This window comes from Nicotiana tabacum, chromosome 9 (genome assembly GCF_000715075.1).
Source record: "Nicotiana tabacum cultivar K326 chromosome 9, ASM71507v2, whole genome shotgun sequence".
In the NCBI taxonomy this organism is placed as follows: Eukaryota; Viridiplantae; Streptophyta; class Magnoliopsida; order Solanales; family Solanaceae; genus Nicotiana; species Nicotiana tabacum.
The window spans coordinates 14,993,003-15,016,256 of NC_134088.1; the positions used below are offsets into that span (position 1 = coordinate 14,993,003).

Consider the following 23,254-nt stretch of genomic DNA (forward strand, 5'->3'; position numbering starts at 1 on the left):
CTATATTTGTGTTCTTTATATAGATAGAAGATAGATGATGGGATTATTATAGTGGAAAAGTGGGGATGATTGGGAAGGGGACATGAAAGATATGGTTGGGATGTGAGGAGTGTTGTGTGGGAGTGGAAGATCATGGGGGATATGCGTGAAACAGAATTTTCGGAAAACATGGACTGTGTTTATTCCTTAAATCCACTGTTGAAGAATATCTCAGATTCGCTACTGGTTATTATACCAACTGGAGATTTCGATGCTTTCTTCCATGCAGCAAAGCGTGAATATGGTCCGTTAGTTGTCTGCTATATGATCCGTTAGTTGTCGTGTATCTTGTTACACCGAAGCTTGCCAAATGCTATTTTTGAGCAAAGCAGATTTTGTCAGATTGTGCATAACGTAAAGCGGAAAAGACGTAACAAAGAGTTCCTTGAACTGTATGCTACAGGTGAAACAAAAATGATAATGTCATTTTGATTAATATCCAAAATAGTACAGCAGCCTGTTATGACAATTTTTACTGTTGAAGAAGCAAAACTTTCTTAACAAACAGGAAATGATAGCACTATAATGCCATTAAGCTTTAATAACTAAAGGGGGTTATAGATCATTTAGACGAAAAAGAGCAACAGGAAGGGAGTAAAACATATTATAACATTATTGATCCAACACTGTCAAACACAACACAGTGTTTGATTAACCAAAATGTTCTTAATATCTCATACAATTTGAGGAATGTCTTGCTCTTTTCTCGTAAGGAACTTATAATCGTCGATCAGTAAATCATCATTGAACCCCGACAATTTTTGAACATATGAAACCGCTTAAATTCCCCTTCATATGTGGTCACTTCAAAATTAGTAATTGCCTCCCTTCTGTTGCACTGAGAAAGTGGAAAAAATAAGCTTCCCATCGTCCATATTTGTGCATCGCCGCTCCCTTGTATTTTGTGGTTGCTGTCGAGAACTAAAGCTTAGACGTCGAACTATTTGCACAAACTTTGCTTTTCTGAAATTAGACATATACTTACCAAGTCACAAAACAATTATACACATCCAAAATTAGTGAATAAGTGTCTACAAATTTTTGCAATTTCGGATATTCAAACGAATAAGTGATCATACACAGTATTTATTAATATGCCAAGACGAAGAACATAAAATATATGGTGTTAATATGGTTTATACATATTCAGATAGTTCATTTATATATATTACAGAAAGAAACTTGATCGTTCCAATTAGCATATCCAAATGTTTTCAGAGGGAAGAGATTTATTGACTATCTTGAAATGGAAATCTGGAAGAATGTGTATCACATAGACATGATATATTACAAGTTCCAAGATGTCTTTCCTTTTAAATTCAGCTTCAAAAATATTTTTTCCCTCTCTGGGTAGCTTAGACTTTCACACTTTCCATTGACAGCTTGTTTTCTACAAATTGTCAAACTGAATCAATATTTTCTTTCCATTTTACTTCTTCCTTCAACAAGGAAGTAGCTTAAATTTATATGTTTGTAACATGCTAAACTGGAACTCCTTATCTTTGAGGCAGTGTGTGCTATTAAGATCTGATGCAACCAAAAGATAACATTACTATTCTACACTAATCTCTTTCCTTGTTTATTTTCACCATGAATTCAATAATAAAAAGCAAAGCCTTGACTCCCATGCTTTTTAACAGGAATTAATAGAGAAAAGTGCTTAGTTCAGCTAGCAGGGAAAGAAGCAGAAACGTGCAAGTAACATTCTTTCCTAGTTTTCCCAGTGAATTTTATACAATATCAAGATTTCAAGCGACAAAGACATTTTTCCTATACCAGTTTTCGTGTTTCATAACTTCAAAAACTGAAATGGAAATGAATGAGGAGAACCTGTCCAGATTGGCAATCCCACACTCTTACTATCCTGTCCGTACTCCCTGAATAAAGCTTATCCGAGCCTGATGGCAAAGCAATCCCTGTAATGACCTGTTTGCAAAAACCATTTAATTGGTAACTGCACAACTCACTCTCATTTATGTGAATCAGTTCAAAGCCGTAAAACTTGAATATGTTTCTAGTTATTCTCCTCTCTCACACACACACAGAAACACAAAAGAAATTCACTTCTGGAACTGCAAGTAACATGATAGTCAACTGGACGCCAAGTTACTCCCTTCGTTCCAATGCATCTGCTATGAGAACCAACAATAAAGCTGATTAATTTGTAAAAAAGTGGATGCTTATCACACTAACTATATTTCAAACCTAAAAATTAGTAGACCGATTACCAGTACACTGAAACATCCATAAGTTTATTTAATCCAATTACATTTGATGAAATTTCACAATGTCCGGTTGATGAATTAGCATATTAAAACCAAATTCGTATATGAAATTCATTGCCTCTTCAAAAATGCTATGTAAGAAGTCTGTTAATCCATATTATGGCAAATCATGACATATCTATATTTGTAATATTTTTAAAAGAGTTAATTTATATACAGAATAGAGAAATAGAGAAATATATAAGAAAAGAGCAGAAAAGTAAAGCGTACCTATTACATGCTTCAGATATGTTGTCAACATCTATTGTCGCACTTGGTTAATGAATCTCAGTAACAAAAGTTGTACTTAAAGCTCAAAAAAGATATTGATTATCTTTCGAGTGTCAGACTAAATTTCGAAAAACTTCTTTAAATACAACATTTGTAGCTTCAGTAGTTATATTCCCATCGTCATCACAAACCAATATTTTTAATCCCTTTCTACTCGTCACTCGAGAAAGAGCAACATATAGCTGTCCATGAGTAAAAACTGTTTTTTTAAAAAATAATCCCACATGAGACAATGACTGTCCTTGGCTTTGTTGATTGTCATGGCAAAAAATACAATGATTGGAAATTGTCTTCGCTGGAACTTGAATGGAATTCTAGCATCAGATGGCGTCGATGTCATTCTTGGAATAAACATTTTCTGTCCAACCATCTGTCCCGCTAAAACCTTTGCTTCAATAACTTGATTTCCAAGTTTAGTTATGATCAACCTTGTTCCATTACATAATCCTGCTGACTGATCAATATTTCTTAATAACATTACTGGAATACCAACCTTTAGCGTAAGAGCATGATTTGGAACTCCAGAACATTTAATTGTATTTAAGAATTCAGGAGTGTGTACATGTTCCAGTGCTGAATAAGTACTGTTAGAGTTCCAGATTGTATCGGAACTCAAATATGATTTCTCAGAACTTTCATTAAGGGAAATCATATATTCGTTGATTGATTCCACCATATCAAGAGTTGGAGTAAGAATGGCTCTTTGTTGTAGGTATCCTATATCATTGCAACGACTGTTGAAATTCGGATACGTACTTTCTACAATTGCAGATGTTGGATCAACGAATTGTTTTATCAAAAGATCATCTGGTATTTGGACTTTTTTATTGCCATCAACAGAAGTACCAACTATACCATCGCCAATTACCAAAATCCAATCTGAAAAAACTCTCAACTCATCTAGATGTGTCCCTATTTCATTACCTTGCAATCTCATGTTCTTTGTTAACTTTAACAGTTGACAGTGAGGCCACAAATAAGAAGAATTGAGAGAAGCATTAACAATATCTTGCCTACTACCTTTTGGAATAACATGTAATATTTGTCTGAAGTCACCACCAAGAACAATTGTTTTACCTCCAAATGGTCGGTGTAAATTGGATGCATCTTTAAACCTAAGAATATCTCTTAAAGTTTTATCAAGAGCTTCAAAACAATATCTATGCATCATGGGTGCCTCATCCCAGATAATCAACTTTGCCTTAATAATTAAATTTGCTAAAGTAGTACCTTGCTTTATATTACATGTTGAATCTTCAGTTACATTTAGAGGAATCACAAATCTTGAATGAGCTGTTCGACCACCTGGTAACAACAAAGATGCAATCCCGCTAGATGCAACAGTTAAGACAATATCTCCTCTAGATCTTATGGCAGAAGATAGAGTTCTCCAAATAAAAGTCTTGTCCGTTCCTCCAAAACCATATAAAAAGAAAAACCCACCTTTGTCTTCATTCACATCTCTTATTATTTTTTCATAAACTGACTTTTGTTCATCTGTCAAATTCTTTACTAATTGTTGATGTTCCTCTGCCAAAGCGCGTTTATTATAACGCAATTCATCCCGTATTAATCTATTATTGTTATCAACTTCTTCCGTATTATAAACATGCCTTGGCATTGTTGGAAAATCCAGAAAACTTCTTCCACAACCTTTCAAAAAAGTTTCAAGCTTTTGCAAACAACGATTTTTCAATTCTTCATCTGTTAGGTGAGCTTCTGAAATAACATTAGAATGTAAAATAATTAAATACAATTAATCCGTATTATAAACAGGCCTTGGTATTGTTGGAAAATCCAGAAAAATTCTTCGACAACCTTTCAAAAAAGTTTCAAGCTTTTACAAACAACGATTTTTCAATTCTTCATCTGTTAGGTAAGCTTCTGAAATAATATTATAATGTAAAATAATTAAATACAATTAAATGGTAAAGTTTACTTTAGCCACATGAAATTAAAAATAAAATTAACGAAAAAATATACTGTTCAATAGTAGTGTACATTAATTTTAGGGATAATGCATAAAATTCACCCCCTCCTATGACCCATTTACCAACTACACACCTTTCCTTTTCGGGGGTCCTATTACCCCCCTGAACTTCGTTTTACCGTAATTTATTTGTCATTATTTGATCAATTAAACCCAACCGTGACTACACCTCTTCCAAGTGCGTGAGGCCTTATTTTAAAAAGCTTGTCTGCCATTCATTGGCCACATGTAATGCCAAATAAGCCATTCATTGCCCTTGCTATGGTGTATGTGTTCATTTCTAACTCGTCAAATGTGGTTGATTATCTTTGTATGTTGTCATTAAATTGATTCCAATTTAAAAAAAAATCAGGCCAAAAGTTGCAAATTTTTTCAATGGAGGGACAATGAAGTGGACGAAAGATCAAAGTTTATTCTTCTAAGATTGTTCAACAAAATTAAAGAGATGGAAGAAGATTTGGCAAATTATGAAAGCCTCAAGATGCAGTTGGTTGAGCTTGAAAGTCTGAAAAATACCAAGGATGATGAAAAAGATAAGGGGGGCTGGTGTTGGCTTAATAGGAAGTTCATTTTGTGTATTGTGTTTTGTCTTTGTTGTTATGTGTTGATCAAATGAAGCTGTAATAGCAGTCTTGCTGCAGTAGTAGTTGTTTGTGTTGATCAAAAGAAGTTGTAATAGCAGTCTTGCTGCAGTAGTAGTTGTTTTTGTCATTATGGTATGTAACTTCATTTTAATATATGCTATGTGGAAGTGAATTATGTATTAAACCCACTTGTCATGATCGATTCCTAGATTCTTTCAACTTTTATATATAAGTCTCAATATGTTGATTTATATAAATGGCAAGACACCACTGAATTTCATAGAAATATAGTTACCACATTTCATAAACACCACCAAAATCAGTCAACAAAACATCAAATGTACTAAGGTAACAATCAATAACTAACACATTATCTGTTCTAATAGGATAACAGCTGCAGATTGCAGTCAACAAAAACAACCAACTGTGTAGCTTACATATACAAAAACTGCAGATTGCAGTCAACAAAAACAACCAACTGTCTAGCTTACATATACAAAAACTGTAGATTGCAGTCAACAAAAACAACCATATACATTGTTTATGGCAGAACTAAGGATGTGCAGAACTGCTATTCTGGCTTAGGTTTTTTGATACACCAGTCCTTGTTTGAATTCTATGTTGCCCTCTAATCTCTTGCAACCTTCTTGTTGTGATTGCTGGTTTCCCTTTCCATTTCAGTCCACTACTTGGCTTGAAACCAATGTCACCAGTTACATCAGCTGACCTTGTTATCATTGTTGGTCCCGTGGGCTCTATTCTAGTACTTGGTGTGGCTACTATTCTACTACTTAGTATGCCAGGCTACAGAGAAAGAATAAAGTAAATAAGTTATTACAACTATACAAAATAAATTGAATACCACAAGGAATATACACTTACATTCAAAGTTTTGAAGCCATTTTCTGCTTGAAACACACTCATTCCCATCACTCTTGGCCTTTTAAATTGTTTTGTACTTTCCACACCCTTTTCCCTTCCTCTATTTAGTGTAGCAGTAGAGGCATTAGGTGCAACAGATGCATTAGGTTGTGAGTGAGTTGCATTAGATGATGTATTAGGTGCAGAACATTCAAACCAAGCTGCTAGTGAATGATAAGCACCAGATACATTAGGTTGTGAGTGAGTTGCATTCCAAGATCCTCCTCTTCCCCTACCTCTACTGACTGCTGCTGTTACATTCCTAGATCCTCCTCTTCCCCTACCTCTACTAGCTGCAGCAGATGTTGCATTAGGTGGAGCAGATGTTGCATTAAATCCTTGTCTTCCCCTGCCTCTTCCCCTTCATGTACTAACTGTTGCATTAGGTGCATCAGATGTTGCATTAGATCCTTCAGCAGCAAAAGAGGCATTAGGTGCAGTAGATGTTGATTTTCTAGGCCTTTCTCTCCCTCTTTTTGCAACAGGTTCATCTTCTACATTTCTTGGTTTCTAACAAATAATAAACAGTAAGATATAGTGGTTGAATTTACAAGAAACAGTACACTTAGTTATACCTTTGGTCTGCCTCTTGGTCTTCCTGAACCTGATGCACCAAGAACACATCAGTGAAAAAAACACGAAAAATCAAAGTATAAGTATCATAATCAACATGCAAACCCCTCAGTTTCAAAATTAAAATCTCACAATTTTGTACAGTGATCGATTTTTTTACAAAACTATAAACTACCAAAAATCAATTGAAGACAGTAAAAAACTAACCTTTAGACTTGGTTTGTGACAAATAAATAGATAATACTTCTGCGCTGACCTTGATTGTAACACCACAATATCAAATTAAACCCTAGATTGTAACTCCCTGCTGAAATTGAACAAAACGAACCCTAAAAACAGAGAATACATACTTCTTTACATTATGTTAGAGCCGATTTTGCAATAGATTAAAGAGAAAATTATGATTGGGGTGATTTTATGGAAGGAATCGAAGAGGAGATTGTGAGTTTGGACCATAGAAAATAGGAGTAGGAAAGAAAATAATGAAATAGGGTCAGTTTAATTACTGAAATAAAAGGGATTTGATAAATTAAAAGGGAATTGGGTGGGGCCCATTAGCACGTGTATACACGAATAGTCTTATAGATGGGGGTCGGGTTTAATTGATCAAATAATGACAAATAAATTACGGTAAAAAGAAGTTTAGGGGGGTAATAGGACCCCCGAAGAGGAAAGGTGTGTAGTTGGTAAATGGGTCATAGGATGGGGTGGATTTTATGCATTATCCCTTAATTTTAAACACATTTAACGTACATAGAATTTGAACGAATAATATAGTTCAAACCATGTGGTTTTTTAATTTGTAAAAATTATTATTAATTTTATGCATATTATTATTCATAACCTATAAATAAAAAGCAGTATTTGCTTTCCTAAAAAAATGAATTGAAATTTTTTCAAATAAAGTAGAGAATGCGTAAAAGCGATTATAGCCTTTCCAAAAGTTTTAGGGCATTAAACACAATGCATTAATTTTCTATTACTTTTTATGTCTGGAAAATGCATTAATTAGTACCAATATTATTCCTATGATGTAAACACAACATTATATTAAAAAGATATGAAAATAAGAAAATATTGCTTAACGAACCTTAAGTTGTGGAGTGAATTTTGTATGAAGTTGAAAAACCAAAAAGAAGAAATAAATGAACAATCAGGTTGATATGAATTAAGTAATTAAAAATAAAGCTAAGTAACAAAGTTAAGCAAATCAGCCATTATTCAGAATTGTCATATCATAATTGGAAACTTTAACCATTAAATACATACCCGGGTGATCCAATATTCTTCTTTCTTCATAAAGGATATCTTCTGATAGTAAATGTCATGTTGCTTGCCAAACACTTTCTGGACGTGACATTGAAGTTGATAAAAGTAGCATAGCAAATAATTGCCTAAGATATGATGCCATTCCCCAATTACTTGCTTCCATGATAGCATCCATGTATTCCTTATCATCATCTAATAAACCCAAAGCATAACATGCATCTCTAAATGTCTCATGATCAGAACCGTTGATTTTTTTTAAATCCTCATAGCCTTTTGGAGTTTTAACTACATTCAACAACAATCTAAGGTAATATTGCTCGCCAGAGGAAGGTGGAACAAAGAATATTCTCCCAATAGAAAATGCAGAAGTTCTTCTTTTTTTCCCATCTTTTTAGGTTTTGTTTCCACACAAACTTTAGAGGGAATTCTGCATAAGTCAATTCTCTTGCTTCAGCAAAAGTCTTATTAGCTTCAAACCAGCTTAAAACATAGATTCCTTAACGGTTGGTCTATTGAAAACTGCATCAATTGGATCATCATCTGAAAATATGACCGTCTGATTATTTGGTAGGTGAAAAGATAGCCTTTCTACAGATGGTTCTCTATGGTGTATTGGGAATTTAAAAATTCTCCAAGCAGCTTCACAAGGTGATATGTATCGGCAATCACAATACATATTTATTTCATCAACCACCCCCAAGTCTTCATTATTTACACTTTTAGAAAAAGCTGTCGTGACACGATCATTACCTTTATTAACATACTTAAATAAGTACTTAATGGATCGTGATTGATTACACCATTCCACATTAATGTGTGCACCATACTTCAATAATAAAAATCTATTGTGTGGTACGACATACCTATTATCCAACGCAATACCTACTCTATTTGCAGTTCTACCATCATCCCTTCTTCTATAAATTGGATACCCATCTCCATCAATTGTGGTTGATGACACAAATTTTTTTGGAAAGTGCTTTGTGCATCTACCATTTTACATGCAAGGAGAAGAATTTCTAGCAGTACCACAAGGACCATGCATCATGAAATTTGTAACAGCATTATAATAATAAGGATCTACTTTTTTATCTGGTAATTCTGCTGAACTTATTCCATCAATATCTCCGACAGTTGGGTATTTATTCACAAGAAAAAGCAAGATATGTGCATGAGGCAAGCCCCGCTTTTGAAATTCAACTGTATATATCACTGAAGAATAAAGATGTAATTAGATTGTTAAGTTTATATATTAGTTATTTTTAATATTAGCATATAAGAAAATGAATGTGCAAACATAATAATTTTGTAGAACATAAAATTTTTACCTGTTTTTACTTCTCCAAAAACCTTATTGTCGCGTAGATCCTTTATCATGCGATCGAGCTTGATTTTGAAAACCCTTGTTAAAATGTCAGGACAATCTTCTGGAGATAAGCCCCTACTCTCCACAAATCTAGTAATCTCATCCCATTTTGGGTTGCAAGTAAATGTGATGAACAAATTAGGGTACCCCGCCTATTTGCAAATTGCCATGACATCTTGATAATTTTGCAACATGTAACGTGCACCTCCCGTAAAGCTAGAAGAGAGTATAACTCTTTGTCCTTGAGAAGAAGGTTCTATGTCCCCATGTAAAACAACATCTTGTAACCCATTATAAAAGTGTGCTCTCAATTGTTTTTGATGAAGCCTAATGAACCTCAATCGAGAAGATTCCATCATTGTATAACCATCTACCAAGAATTGTTGAAATAATTTTCTAGCTGACACAATTGAAGGAACTTCATCCTTCCTTTCTTGAATTTTATATGATAAGTACTCACGCGTGCTAACACATTTCCTTCCACCGGCTGAATCATCAATATCATTTAAAGGAATATCTTCTCGGTATCTGTCTTCACCATACGGAAATAATAATGGATATTGCAAACCTAAGTATGTTGCATTTAATTCATTTATCCTTTGTAGTTGTCCAGATTGGCTTTCAACTATGATATCTCTGTCAGACCTTGTTTGTTCAAAATCTCCATCTATCAAAGCAGCTATCTCTGAAACTGTTGGTAAATTGTATCTTCTTCCATCAGAGCCTCTTTTCCCAATCAATCTAAGTCTAACATTTGAGGTCCCATCTGTTGAAATTGATCTCTTACCATTCTAAATGACTTTGCAAGAATATTTTTTTCATCAAGCATTTGCCTCAAGTCATTCACAATTTCAGCATGAAGTTGACTGTTCATTTCACCACGATTGTAAAGGAAAATATTGACTTCAACTAAAAATTTACGTCTTAAAAAAATATAATTTTAAAATATTTTAACTTAGCAATTCTCTATGTTAACCTGATAGCATGAATTCTATTTTCCACCTCATTTTCTGTATCATAGATATACAATTGTGCAAATTTGGGAGAAGATCCTTCCGGAGGCAATAAGCTTCCAATCTGATGATAATTTTGCCCAGACAATCTGAATGTTCTAGGTCCCTTTATTTTGTTGACAGAGAAATCCACCTTCCCTCCCATTGATGTAAATGCAAATATAGAATTATATGTTTGAATGTTCTCTTTGAAATGTTTGTTTTTTGCACCTCATGAAATTAGGTTTGGTTAAAGAAGATGTATATATGCAAAAATTATAGTATCGCTGTTTTAATGAAATGAATTTATCTATTAACCTGAACCAAACAATAAATCCTTCAAAATCGAAGGAGGCTCCTTTGGATTTGGTAGCTTGGTTTTACCACGACCACAATACAAAGTGAAAATTGGGTTTTTTTTATACTTCTTCTCAACTCTTTCCTCAAACCAGAAATATACCCCACAATATTCACATTCATAATTGGCATCTCCTATATCCCAGTATTCTGGTTTTATGAGAGTAAAAAAAACAGATAAAGTTAAAGTACTTATTATATAGAAAGTAAAAGTATGTTGTATATGTAACTTTAAATTATGTCATACTTACCTTCATTGGTCATCCAGCTCTGTACTTCATCATCTAAAAATAATAATAATTAGTTATTAGAATTTAAAATTTAATATATGTGGAACTGTTAATACATTTTGACATTATGGAACGTTGATAAGTTTATATGTGAATACCTTCAAAAACATCATCATCTTCATTTGCATCATGAATTTGAACACTGGATTGCATTTGACCTTGATGAATAAATTAAAAATTAGTAAAGTTGTATATATGAGTATGAGTTGTGCTAAATTCGATGGCATACCTGGTATATCAGCGTCAATGTTGTCATCTTCAAATTCTAAACAAAAATATTAATTGTTAGCCTTTTCTCAACTTCATATTGAAAAAAAAGTATGTTGCAAAACTCAATTTGAAATTGTAGGAGTGCATTTAAAATAATGAAAATTGCAAAAGTACAACCCAAAAAACAAAACTCATATAAGTAAAATTGTAAAATAGCAAATATGTTGTAGTTGAGAAAATAAAGAGAAGCAAATAAATGGAAGAAAATTAAAGTTTAGTTTTATAAATAATTCTGTTTCTCAACTTTTGCATATAAGTTATATGCTTATAAATTACAAACTTCATTATTTATGTGGACATGTACATAGGGGTAGAAAAAATTTACTTCCTCAAATGTCAAAAATAAGTTAAATAAATTAAACATAAATATTTACCTTGAAATAATGGTATCTCATTTAAATCAGGTAGAAAATGTTCTTTCTGCAAATTTGAACTGGACGAACCATATAGCAAACTATGCTGTTGTATTGATTTTGGATATTGTGGCTGAGAATAACATGATGAAACTTGTCCACAACTCTTTATGGGGGTACTATTAAATTGAGGGAAATTTACACGGTGTGTTATATCCGTTAATGATTGTTTCATTTTCCCTTTTTCAGAAGCATTCCTTGTCATAGTAGTATCAACTAATTCAGTAAACAGTAAAATAAAAAGAAAAAAACTAATTGTTAGAAATGCAAAAACATTGGAAAGCTATCAAACCAATTTTTATATGATAAATTCTATGTAAACAAACTTAATATATAGCATTTAAAAGATGGCTAACAAATATTCATTTAAAAGTATTGTATATATTACGCCTAATCAACCAAAGAAATATATTTATATAAAAACATAAACATCGCAAAACAGAAAATAAATTTCTTAATAAAATTTTAAAAAGTAGAACGACTTTTAGAAAATTCATACAAATTAATAATTCTATATGTATAACAAACATGTCTTACTTAACAAAATAAACAAAAGCAAATAATGGCAGTAAATTTACCTTTTAACTTTTAAGTTATTCTATTGGCCAGTCCATTACGCATATGAGAAAAAAGAAAAAAAGTTAAAAATATTGTATTTTTGTTATTTGATAGAATAGCAACACTTTTATTGACTTCCTCAATTTTTCATTTAAGATATAACCAAAGTTACACAAATATTTACCTTGCAACAATGGTTGGTCATTTAAATCCTGTAACATATGATCGCTTTGTAATTTTGAAGGTAAAAAATCATATCGAAAATGTTGTTGTTCTGTTGAATTTGGATATTGTGGCTGAGACTGAGATGATGAAACTTGTTCAGAGATCTTTATGGATGCACTACATAATTGAGGGGAATTCAGACGATTTGTTATGTCCGTTAATGATTGTTCTGTTTTTCTATTTTCCATAGCATTCCGTCTGATAGTAGTAGAATGGACAAAGTCTGTAAACCATAAATCGCCTAATAGGTAACTGTTATAACTGGAAAAAGTTCGGAAAACTATCAAAATCCATATAATAAAATAATGTATGGATATTTAAGAACAATAACCATCATTAAAGGGTAGTATAAAGATTTGATATGTTGAATTGAAAAAATAAAAATGTAAAAGTTGAGAGACAATGACAACTGAAATGTCCAAAATTCATAGAATCCAAAACTATAATTGCGCACAATTCAACCTTTAAAGGTTAATATATAACATTTCATATGCTGATTAGAATAGTGATTTTTATCTACTTGCAACTGAGTAAAGCAGGTATAAAAGCGACTAATAAAGACGATAAACCTGTACGACTAAACATCAAAAGTACCTAGAACAACCACAAAATTAACCATGATATATATAATGTTAAATGTGTTAAAAATGCATAAGATGTATGGATGGTTAAACATATAAAAAATGATAAACATATGACATAATATATTTTACATTTATGCAATGATATATCAAATAATGCATATTCGGACTAAAGACGATATACAGCATAATAAAAACTACAATGATGTCTGGATCAACATAATATATAGGACACATATTTTTAAAACTTATACTTAAATTTGAGCATGTAATGCATATATGAAAGTGAAGAAATAGTAGAACAAAAAGATTTAGTAAGACGCCAAATTTACGTCCAATTGTTTAAAGAAATGCAATATTACTCATGATATATATAATGTTAAATGCTAAATTTCATACCGTTCAACGAAAATTTAGCCTGTTTATGCTTTTGTATGCATATTCTATTTTTTCTTCCGAGATTTTTCTTTTCTTCCATGTCAAAGTGCCATAAAAAGTGAATTTGTTGCGAGAACTTGAAGAGTATTTTGCAAAAGTAAAGTTGAATTTTGTACAGCTTCTTCGCAACCCCTCACTCTGTTGATTCGGAAGCAAAACAAAGTATATAGAATTCTGAAACTGTAGGTCGAAGGGCAGTATTTCCGAAGCAACCACAACAGCCTTGACTACAACAATTTTAGAAGAAAACGTAATGTAAACAAATATAAAACCATGAAACCAGGACTACGACATACATATCCAAAAGATTTACTGACCTTGAGGCACGCAGGAGTTGAAAATTTGGGGTGAGAAACTAAATTAGATTTGAAAAGTTGAACAGTCTTCAAACAAAACCTAAAATACAGAGCAGTTGACAAAAAGAGGGGATATGTTATGCGCCTCTTTTTTCCTTCACGTTTTTTTTTATCTTTTTTACTGCAGTAGTATGTAAGTGTGATGATGAAGAATTTGAGGAATATATATATCTAAAATTTTTGAAGCAACACTACGACAATATTTTAGAAGAAAAATTACTGTAGATAACGTATAAGCATGAAAGCAGTGGATACATATCAAAAAAACTTACAGAAGTTGAGGTATGCAGTAGTCCGAAAATTGGGGTGAGAAACTGAATTTGGTTTGAGAAGTTGAAGTCATCATCTGCTCCTACTGTTGATTGCTTATTAGCGGATGTAGTCTTCTTGTCATATGTCTTCAAAGGGGATATTTTTGCATTGCAAGCATCTCCATCGTCTAACACCGACGATCCACTTTCTGATACACTTTTCTCTATGGAGTTTGCAAAACAGACTTCAGTTGACTTTCGGCCATAAGATCCTTTGATGGGATTAGAACAAGTGTATCTTAAATAGTTTGGGATTGAGGTGCATTCCATTAAAATTTATTAATATCCATCCTTGTGAATTTGAAAAGGCTGTTTTTTGGCTCATTCTCTATTATGGTTAAATTTCTATTAATGGCAAGGCTCGAGAATAAAAAGGTAAGATCGAGCAGGGTGACATACGATTAGTATGCAACATGCCCTTTTACCTTTCACTTGAACATATCTCCTTCTCAAAATCCATAAGTGTATATCCTCTTCCAAGAAAGCAGAAATGGGACAATAAAAAATAGTTTACTATTGAATGTTGAAAGGTTTGTGTGCGTCGAAAACCTCAACCTTTCACTGGGTCTTAGTTTGATGAGTCTCGCTAAAAGGTGATTTGCAATGCTCTTAGTTTCATGAGTCTCGCCAAAAGGTTAGTCTCACCCACGGATGGAAACCATGGGGAGCATATTGTTTTTCCTTTATTTTTAACTGATCTTCTCAATCATCAAATTTGGAGCAGCACATGGCAAAATCAAATTTTGAAACGTTAACTCGAGTATCAGGAATCAGGAATAAGGTTGATGAATTCTGAATCAGGTGAAGTTGCAGGAACTAAAAAGTTGTTACCAAACGATCCTCCCTCCCGGAAAAAATGACTCATCATGGCAAACTTAAGTCTTACCAGCTGTTTCTTGAACTCTGTTCTTTCGAGGTTGGCATCCATCCGATAACGAAACATAGTCATTATCCGATTTCCATTTCAACCATGGAGCTGCATATCCAACAGGGTTAACGCTATCAGTCTATATAAGTTGTCATGTTGTTGTTGCTTGTAGTTTGATTGCTATTGGATAATTGCCTCTAATTTTCTTCTCATGATGCAAGTTTTTGATTTTTCTTTGTGTTCTTAGTCAAAATTGTTCCATCAGCTCAATCCAGACTTCTCTCTTTTGAAAGTATTACCTGCACACTTAACATTTGTTGAGAAACCACTGTTTATGAATTGTAGAGAAGAAATTTCAATCGTGGGTGGACTTTCTACTAATTACAGTTTGGTGTGGGTGTAGAGTGAAAGGATTGGCCTGCCTGTTAGGTTATTACTTCTGTCAGCAAACAACTCATGTATTTTATTAGTTCTTTCATCAAGATTGTTCTGTTAATAAACCTAGTTTTCATTCGTGTGAAAGCTGCAGCATATGCTTGGGCTATTGTCTTTCTACATGTATTATGGGCATAGGAATGATCTCATTCTTGTCCGGAACATAGCTAGCTACTTGCTTCTTACCTGTGGTGCCATTTACATTATATCAGTAAGTTCACAAAACCATCACGCTGCTACATGGCAATGACTTGTCTGCTAGTGTCCATACTGCTGTAGCTTGTAGTTGATAATTGATATGATACAATACCTCAGAGTATGATGTGTCCATCCTTGCTTCTTTCATTCCAACTCACCTCCCATAGAGGCAGATAAATGTCAATATCATTAGGAGATTGTCTTTACCTTCAGACAGGAGAAATCATTTCAAGAATGCAAGCAGTGAGCATTTGGTAGGCTATCGGAAGTTATGCCAACTAATATTCATCTAGTGGTGTTAACCATCATTTATTTGCATGTCCAAGTGCGGATTTAAGTGTGTTCACTTGGCCTCCATGACATATATTGTGTTGTTAAAGATTACTGTTTTTTGTTTGAGCATCTTCATTATGTAGCATTGCTTTTAACTTCAATTATGCCATATGTAAGCATGTTGTGGATGCATACCTCCTATTAGAAGGGTAAGAATATTTCTGCATACCTGCTATAAGAAGATTATTTGAGAAATTCTTTTAGCATTGCTTTTAACTTCAATTATGTCATATTTGTTGAACTATATATGTGTTTGTGCAGTAAAAGCAGCGGATGCGGCCAAATACATTATCATTCATCTGCAGAAGCTAAAAGTTTTAGTAGTATAGTGTGAAGAACTTAGGCAGCTTAATTATATGATTCTTTGCTATGAAGATCTACATTCCTTATATCCTGATAGGAGGATATTTTGCTGCACAGTATCATTAGTTGGAGATGGGTTGGACAATAACATAACATTAGATGACTCTAACTATATCTACAAAGATGAGTTGACAATTCAGTTAATTGGAGTTCTGGCTCACAACACAACAGTTAATCATAAATTTCACTTAATTGGAATTCCATGGCTCATCATAACTCTGAATCATAAAGAACAAAATCTGAAAGTAAAGACTCTAACTATATATACAAAGAGCAAAAACTTAACGAAAAATCTGCATTCAACTGCATACTCAATAAGTAGAACAATTCATATATAATGTAATAATTGTACAAATGAACAGATAATTTTAACGAAAAGAAAATTCCAAAAGTTTAACCATACACAACTTATAAACTTTCTAATATACTTTACATGGCAGAACTAATAATATGTAGAGTCAAAAATAGGATGTTGACGAAAACAAATAGCTGAAAGCTAAATGCTGCATTTTGATAGAAGACTGATTGCTCGTTCACCAAGTTGGAGCAAATGCTGATCATCAAATATGATTTTGGCTTCTGAATGTCTTAGTAAGCCACATATGATTGAGGAATGAAGACGTTTTATTTTATGGACAAATAACTGCTCCACCTCTACCCCTTAAAATGCAGCTCTAAAGCCAGCATAGTTGCTCCACACCAGCCATGAATCACCTCTAAGCGTCCATTAAAACCACCGTTAAAGTGCATCGACCCACCACGACAACAAATAAAGAGTATGCATATAAAAAATCACTTAAAATTGCATAAAAGAAATTCACAAGGCAGCAAAAAGTCATCTGTTAAATTCCAAAAGCCCAACCTATAAATTTGCATCTTAGCAACTGCAACACTTAGTTTTTTAACAGAATCACATCATGATTGATAAAGAAAATATGAAGTTGCATAGGTAGAGTCATTTCACCATATAACATATAAAATGCAGAACATTGAAGCGACAAAAGTACAAAATATATAAGTGCAGAGCAAGACGCATTGCAGTAAGACCAATCAGGGATTCTTTTCTTTCTTTACGACTCTGCGAACCTTGTTGCTAGACAGTTGAGAATTGAAGTCATCATCTGTTGCTACTGCTGATGCCTTATTAGCGGATCTAGTCTTCTTGTCATATGTCTTCAAAGGGGATATTTTTGCATTGCAAGCATCTCCATCATCTAACACCGACGATCCACTTTCTGATACACTTTTCTCAATGGGAGTTTGCAAAACAGACTTCAGCTGACTTTCGGCCATAAGATCCTTTGAAAAACCAAAACAATTTAATAGCAGTTGCAGAACCAATAAAAAATGGGGTAAAAGTTTTAATTTCATGAAATTTACCCCGAAAAGCTTATCTCCACTTGAGCTTTGTCCATCCAAAAAATGTGGATCCTGTTAAAGAAAAATAAAAAAGAACGATCATCCTATAAGTGGAAAAGTATTTATACATAAATTATATATGATGAGGTTTATATTTTGTCAAAAATTTTACATTCATATTGTCTTCGAATAAAGTATGGTCGTATTCCTTTAGAAGGTCATCATCATCAGTAAACTTAAGAACTTTGTAGACTTCGACCTGCGACTCAATATTCTCTTGCTTAACAATAACCTTGAACATGAATTTTTTATAAAGAATATCGTCCATTTCACTTGGATAAGAACATTCAGCATCCGCAAGTGAAGTCTGCACCAAATTTCATAAGTTAGAAATATTTTTATGGTTAATCAAATTAAATTTAGTAGTATACCTCAACTAATCTTTCCTTAAGTTCTTTTGCGGACTTCCCTATAAGTTGCATAGCTTCGCGATTCCAAAGCAACAATGAGATAAAAGCGGTTCCATCCATAACACGAACTTGAAGCCTATACCTGCAACTCAATTTTTATTAACCTTATGCATATTTTTTATAGATATAAGATTTTAAAAATTTCACTAAATAGTACTAACCTGTGAGTAACAAAAGACTCTTCTTCATTGCATTTGGCACAAAAGTATTTATTTTCAACTTTTTCCACCTTTCGACTACACTTGTTGCATGCCAAGTATGACCATCCCCGGTCAAGTTCCAAATTAACCAATTTTGCCGCAATCCAATAGCTGGATTCCTATTGAGTAAAAAATAAACAATTATTGTAAATCAAAACAGATAACATAAGGTAAATATAATTGAGAAAGTAAATTAAACTCACTTGCGTGCACTGAACTAAATCCCTAATAGTTTTAAACAGTACAATTCCTTTGTCTAACTCATCTGTAACAGAGTAACTTTGTTGAGAACTTGTTCGAGTGATTCGCTCAATGTTTGATTGACGTGCTGCAAGTAATCTGCATAAGTCAAAAATTGTAATTTATAAATACTATTGTTATATTTCTGTACATATAGAAAAGGATTATAAACTTCACAAACCTGGATTTAAATTCAATAGACTGCGGCAACGTAGAATTTATCCATATCTTTGTCTGATACCAACAGCTACGCACTGAGTAATTACCTGTGTGTCAAATGAAATATGAATAAAAATTTGAAATTTAAAATTATTTATACAGTAAAATAAAAAAATACATGTAATTTATGGTAAACCTCGATATTTTTGAGGTTTCATATGCTGAAAAACAACAATCACAGGCTCATCGGCAGATTCATTCAAGTGATGTTGAATTTGATCCACAAGTTCGCTCCATAATGTTGCCATAATCCTGTTCCTCCTATACGTTTCAAGGTAAGGTTAATAAACACATATATATGTAATCTATCAATAAAGTATTTTTCTATTTTAAAAGTACTTACTGATCATCTTCGAGTACAACATTAATAAGAAAACTTTGGTCGTCTCCCTGATTGTAGGTCTTAACATCTTCATAGGTCACAACCTGACCAACAACATCTATAGATATAAAAGTTAGTGACATACTTTAAAAAATAACATTTTTAACTTCATTTAAAATTTAAAAAAATATTACCGAGTAATTCTGTCTCATCGACATCATGTTCATTTTTTAGTTGGTGAAAAGGGCGCAAGTTAAAGATGTTCATATGAAATGAAGGATCATTTGTTTCCTCGACAAATGTCTTTTGAGTAAATGTCAGCTTCAGCTTGTGTGTCGTAGTCCTCAACTTCAAATTATTTGGTCCGACTACAAAGTAGTTCATACGATATAAGCGAAGTTCATGTATCTTGTTCCTAAAAAACTTAAGAACATACTTTCCAATTGTACCATGTATACGGTCACCCTGCAAATTCAGATTCATTATATGTGTACAATTATGAAGCCAACAAATGTAAGCGCGTATATACTTTCATCACTGTGTAAAGTTGTTAAAAGATGTAATGTCAAAAACCAGAATGCTACAGTTGTTGTATATCAATTATGAAGGCAACATTAGCAGAAACAAAGCTGAAAATTGCATATATAAACGTAGTTTGTATATGTTCATCCGATGATCGTGTAACCAAGGCAAGCAGTAGCTAATATTTGCCGAACTTATATATTTTGAACAATACTTCTTTAATAGCAGAACAATTCCTCTGTTATTTTGAACAATAAATCTATTATTATGTACAAAGATGCAACTTACCTGATTGTTAATATAAGGACAATCACTGTGTAAAGGTATACTCAACATTCGAAGTGAAAAACGAAATGACACAATGGATTCCAGATCAGTTAAAGATCTGTTGATATGGAAGTCGAATTATTTAAGTAATGCATCAGAAAGAATTTTCATATGGAATGCGACTACATTAGTAAGTTTAAAACTATGAGAAAGTTGAATATGTTACCTTAGAATCCTGTAAAACCAATTCAATTGAAAACGGTATTTGCGGGTTAAAGCGATCCGGCATTATCCACATTCGAACCACTCTAACTTTGAGATTCTATTGAATCGAGTTGGATGATATTTGTTTGATATCATGAATTTGTGTGGCATACTTGCAAAGTAATTGTAATCAGACTGTAGTAGATGAAATATGAAGTTGAAAAGGTTTTGAAAATATAAAGCACATAAATCATGGAGTTATAGATGTGTATATAAATTTGAGATTTTTCAGTTGGAAGAGCACGTTTGAGACCACGAGCAGTCGTGGGATAATAGAGATTCTTTTGCGTTTGAGATGCCGACTGTTTTGTTGGAATAACTGATATTATTCCTCCTTTTTTTTTTAAAACGTAGGTATTAAAAATTTTAAAAAAATAATTGCAAATTGTGGATGGTAGTTACAGAGTAAAATATGGGAACTTACAAAGTGGAGGAATCTTTTCCTTGATTTTAATAACATCAAGTTTAATTAAAGGGAACAAATTCTGGAAACCAAAAATCGTGGGATGAATGTGGGAGTATTAACTGTTCTGATTTTGCTGATTTGTAGAGATGCATGTTGTTTTATTTTTAATAACAACCACGTTAATTAAGGGGAGAAAATACCAAAAAGCTAAAATCGTGGGAGGATTGGCAAAGATGTGAGTATTGGCTGGTTATTTCGATTTTTTTGCTGATTTAGCTGATTTGTAGGTAGAAGAAAAAAACTCCAACTTTTTTGGAGAGTTGTCTTAATTTGTTACATGTGTTACCATGATGGGTGTTCCACTTGGCAGCCTAATATTGTTTTACTTGTGTTATTCTATATAGATAGATTTCCTTAGATCTAATACAAGCTAATAAATCCCTCTTGGTAAAAAACATTTTAATATTCTTTTGGGGGTAAAAAAATAAAGCTAATCAATAAACTATTTTGGTGTGAATTTAAATAGGAAAAAGGGTCAAGTTTGCTCACGTATTATATAAAATTGAATAAACATTGTATAATAGGAGTGTTCAAAACCGATCCGAAACCGAAAACCGAACCAAACCGAACCGAAACTTAATGGCTTATTGGTAACCGGTTAACGGCTTAACGGACGGGAAACAGATTGAAATTTTTTTATTAACGGCTTATCGGTTTGGGGGCGGATTATTCAAGTTTCTTAACAGATAATCCGTTAACCCGTTAAATATATATATATATATATATATATATATATATATATATATATATATATATTAAATATCAAAAAAAAAACAAAAACTCTTGACCCTTCTGTAATTCTGTTCCAGGCAGTTTAGATAAAGGTCAGGAAAATGTGAAAAGTATGAACTGCATGAAGATGTCTTTTTTACATTCCTATATTTTCTTTTGTGCACTGCGTAATATTATATTCTTCAATTGCTTATTAATTTGGAATTATGAATTCACAAATAGGAAATTTTATCTGAACTTGTGGTCTCTACTTTAACATTAAATTATATTGTTTTAGTATATGCTCGTGATTATGGGGAAACAATAAGCTTCCACAACAAACAGAGAAGAATATCTGTATGGATAAATTGTACTGTCTAACTAACATGAAGTCTTAAATCTTGCCAATGATACCATCTACCTTCGAATTTATGCCCTTAAATTGCTGCAAATACCTCAAAAAGGTTATCTTGCTACTATCTCCCATTCTATTGTCATTTTTCTGTAGCGTACAATATAGGTTGAATTAGGCCGATAAACCGCCCGATAACAAACAGCCCGATATCTTATCGAGTGGCTAGCAGATTAATACATCTAAAAGCCAATAACCGATAAGCCAAACTGTTAAGAGTAAATAACTGCCCAATCCGCCGATAAGCAGCCCTACGGTGGAATAGAAATAGGCTGAATGCCCAACACCAAATCAATACCGAAGTCAATATTCCTGTCCGGTGGCATGCCCGGCAGGTCTGCAGGAAACACATCTAGAAAGTTTTGTAACGACCTAATATAAGTAGTTTCAGCTATAGGCTAAAAGTGATATTTGTATAATATTTTTGTTATTGACCATTAACAGTTGAAATAATTTTAATTTTAGTCAAAAGTTGGGAGATAAAAATAATAAATATTTTTTAAAAAATTGGACAATAAAATTAACTTATTCAGCTGTGTTAAGAATAAGGATAAATACGAGATAATTTGTTAATAGCATAAAGATCAAAAATCTACTAGATAGCAAAATGAAGCTATTTTAAATTGTTACATGGCCAAATTCCAACACTTTCCCTCTTTTTTGTTTTGTTTTATTTTGTTTGTGTAGACCGCCATTTTGACGTGGGATTAAGTAGACCCCTACCTATAGATTAATAACCAAAATGAGAAACATACAACAAAAGGAACCAAATACTTATGTTCCTCTGTGAAGTAGATAGGACTGGACTTGCCCAATCTAATATCAGTTAACACAAAAAAAATGGCAAGCTATGTTAGTACTATTATGATTGCAGGAAGTGAGTCTTCCATGTACATGTGACGCTATGACTTTTGAGCTTACAATAAAATGTACAAACACAACATATGTACAATCTAACTATCATCATACTCCATCTAGCCGCATGTTCTTCATTTTTGATCTCCTGAATTTAAATGATGGCATTTTCCTCCTATCCATTTGATATACCCCTACAATCTCCCTAGGCAGATCTTGGACATTGAGAAAGATGGTAGCAATAAGTAGAATATCCAATGTAGCACCATTTTTTGATAGTGTGTCTGCCACTGAATTTCCTTCTCTATACCAGTGCTGGACTTCAATTCGATGACTCTGAATAATCTTTTTCATCTTTGAAATATCATCATGGATCTCCCAAAAAAGTTGAAGAAGATCCAAGCATATTAACAATCAAAAAAGAATTAATTTCTAGAATTACATTGTGAATTCTATTGAAGGCAATCCACTCAAATCCAAAAAGTACAGTTTGTGTCTCAGCCATATTGTTAGTGCAGAAGTGAAGAGCCTTGGCATATGCCATGACAAGCTTTCCACTGCTATCCTAACAATACCCCAAATAGGCCACTCTTTTCATAACATTACTAGTCTCATTCGTGTTAAGTTTCAGTCTACCTGAAGGAGGAAGTGACCACATCACC

General features: G+C 32.9%; 2 protein-coding genes across 3 annotated transcripts; both read right to left on the bottom strand.

Moving 5' to 3' along the window:
• Positions 1-960: 960 nt before the first annotated feature.
• Positions 961-11,824, bottom strand: LOC107791221 (uncharacterized). Its single transcript, XM_075220936.1, has 19 exons — positions 11,581-11,824; positions 11,166-11,201; positions 11,035-11,094; positions 10,898-10,930; positions 10,608-10,796; positions 9,531-10,063; positions 9,260-9,449; positions 8,961-9,143; positions 8,085-8,216; positions 6,665-6,693; positions 6,461-6,599; positions 6,051-6,382; positions 5,812-5,972; positions 5,464-5,562; positions 5,101-5,219; positions 2,869-4,313; positions 2,681-2,776; positions 1,870-1,965; positions 961-1,002 (listed from the first exon to the last, which is right to left on the bottom strand). The coding sequence occupies exons 1-19, from the start codon at positions 11,822-11,824 to the stop codon at positions 961-963; spliced, it is 4,158 nt and encodes a 1,385-aa protein (XP_075077037.1).
• Positions 11,825-17,070: 5,246 nt separating this feature from the next.
• On the bottom strand, positions 17,071-20,427 carry LOC107787171 (replication protein A 70 kDa DNA-binding subunit B-like). Of its 2 annotated transcripts, none has more exons than XM_075222333.1 (11): positions 20,111-20,427; positions 19,290-19,463; positions 19,117-19,213; positions 18,910-19,034; positions 18,736-18,820; positions 18,518-18,653; positions 18,276-18,433; positions 18,076-18,196; positions 17,817-18,011; positions 17,666-17,716; positions 17,071-17,584 (listed from the first exon to the last, which is right to left on the bottom strand). In XM_075222333.1, exons 2-11 carry the CDS (start codon positions 19,360-19,362, stop codon positions 17,336-17,338), a joined length of 1,290 nt encoding a protein of 429 aa, XP_075078434.1. In that variant the 5' UTR covers positions 19,363-19,463; positions 20,111-20,427; the 3' UTR covers positions 17,071-17,335. The 2 variants fall into 2 exon arrangements, with proteins under 2 accessions (XP_075078434.1, XP_075078433.1); XM_075222332.1 differs by having other exon boundaries at positions 19,290-19,560.
• Between the last annotated feature and the right edge of the window lie 2,827 nt (positions 20,428-23,254).

Coding starts and splice junctions, on each gene's coding strand:
- LOC107791221 (XM_075220936.1), bottom strand. CDS start 11,824: ATGACAAGGAATGCTTCTGAAAAAGGGAAAATGAAACAATCATTAACG. Junction 6,694..8,084: donor GGATGCTATCATGGAAGCAA/GTAATTGGGGAA, acceptor TTGGTGCATCAG/GTTCAGGAAGACCAAGAGGC. Junction 1,003..1,869: donor GGGATTGCCAATCTGGACAG/GTTCTCCTCATT, acceptor GTCTAATTTCAG/AAAAGCAAAGTTTGTGCAAA.
- LOC107787171 (XM_075222332.1), bottom strand. CDS start 20,182: ATGTGGATAATGCCGGATCGCTTTAACCCGCAAATACCGTTTTCAATT. Junction 19,214..19,289: donor CGATGAGACAGAATTACTCG/GTAATATTTTTT, acceptor TTATATCTATAG/ATGTTGTTGGTCAGGTTGTG. Junction 18,012..18,075: donor TTAAGGAAAGATTAGTTGAG/GTATACTACTAA, acceptor AATTTGGTGCAG/ACTTCACTTGCGGATGCTGA.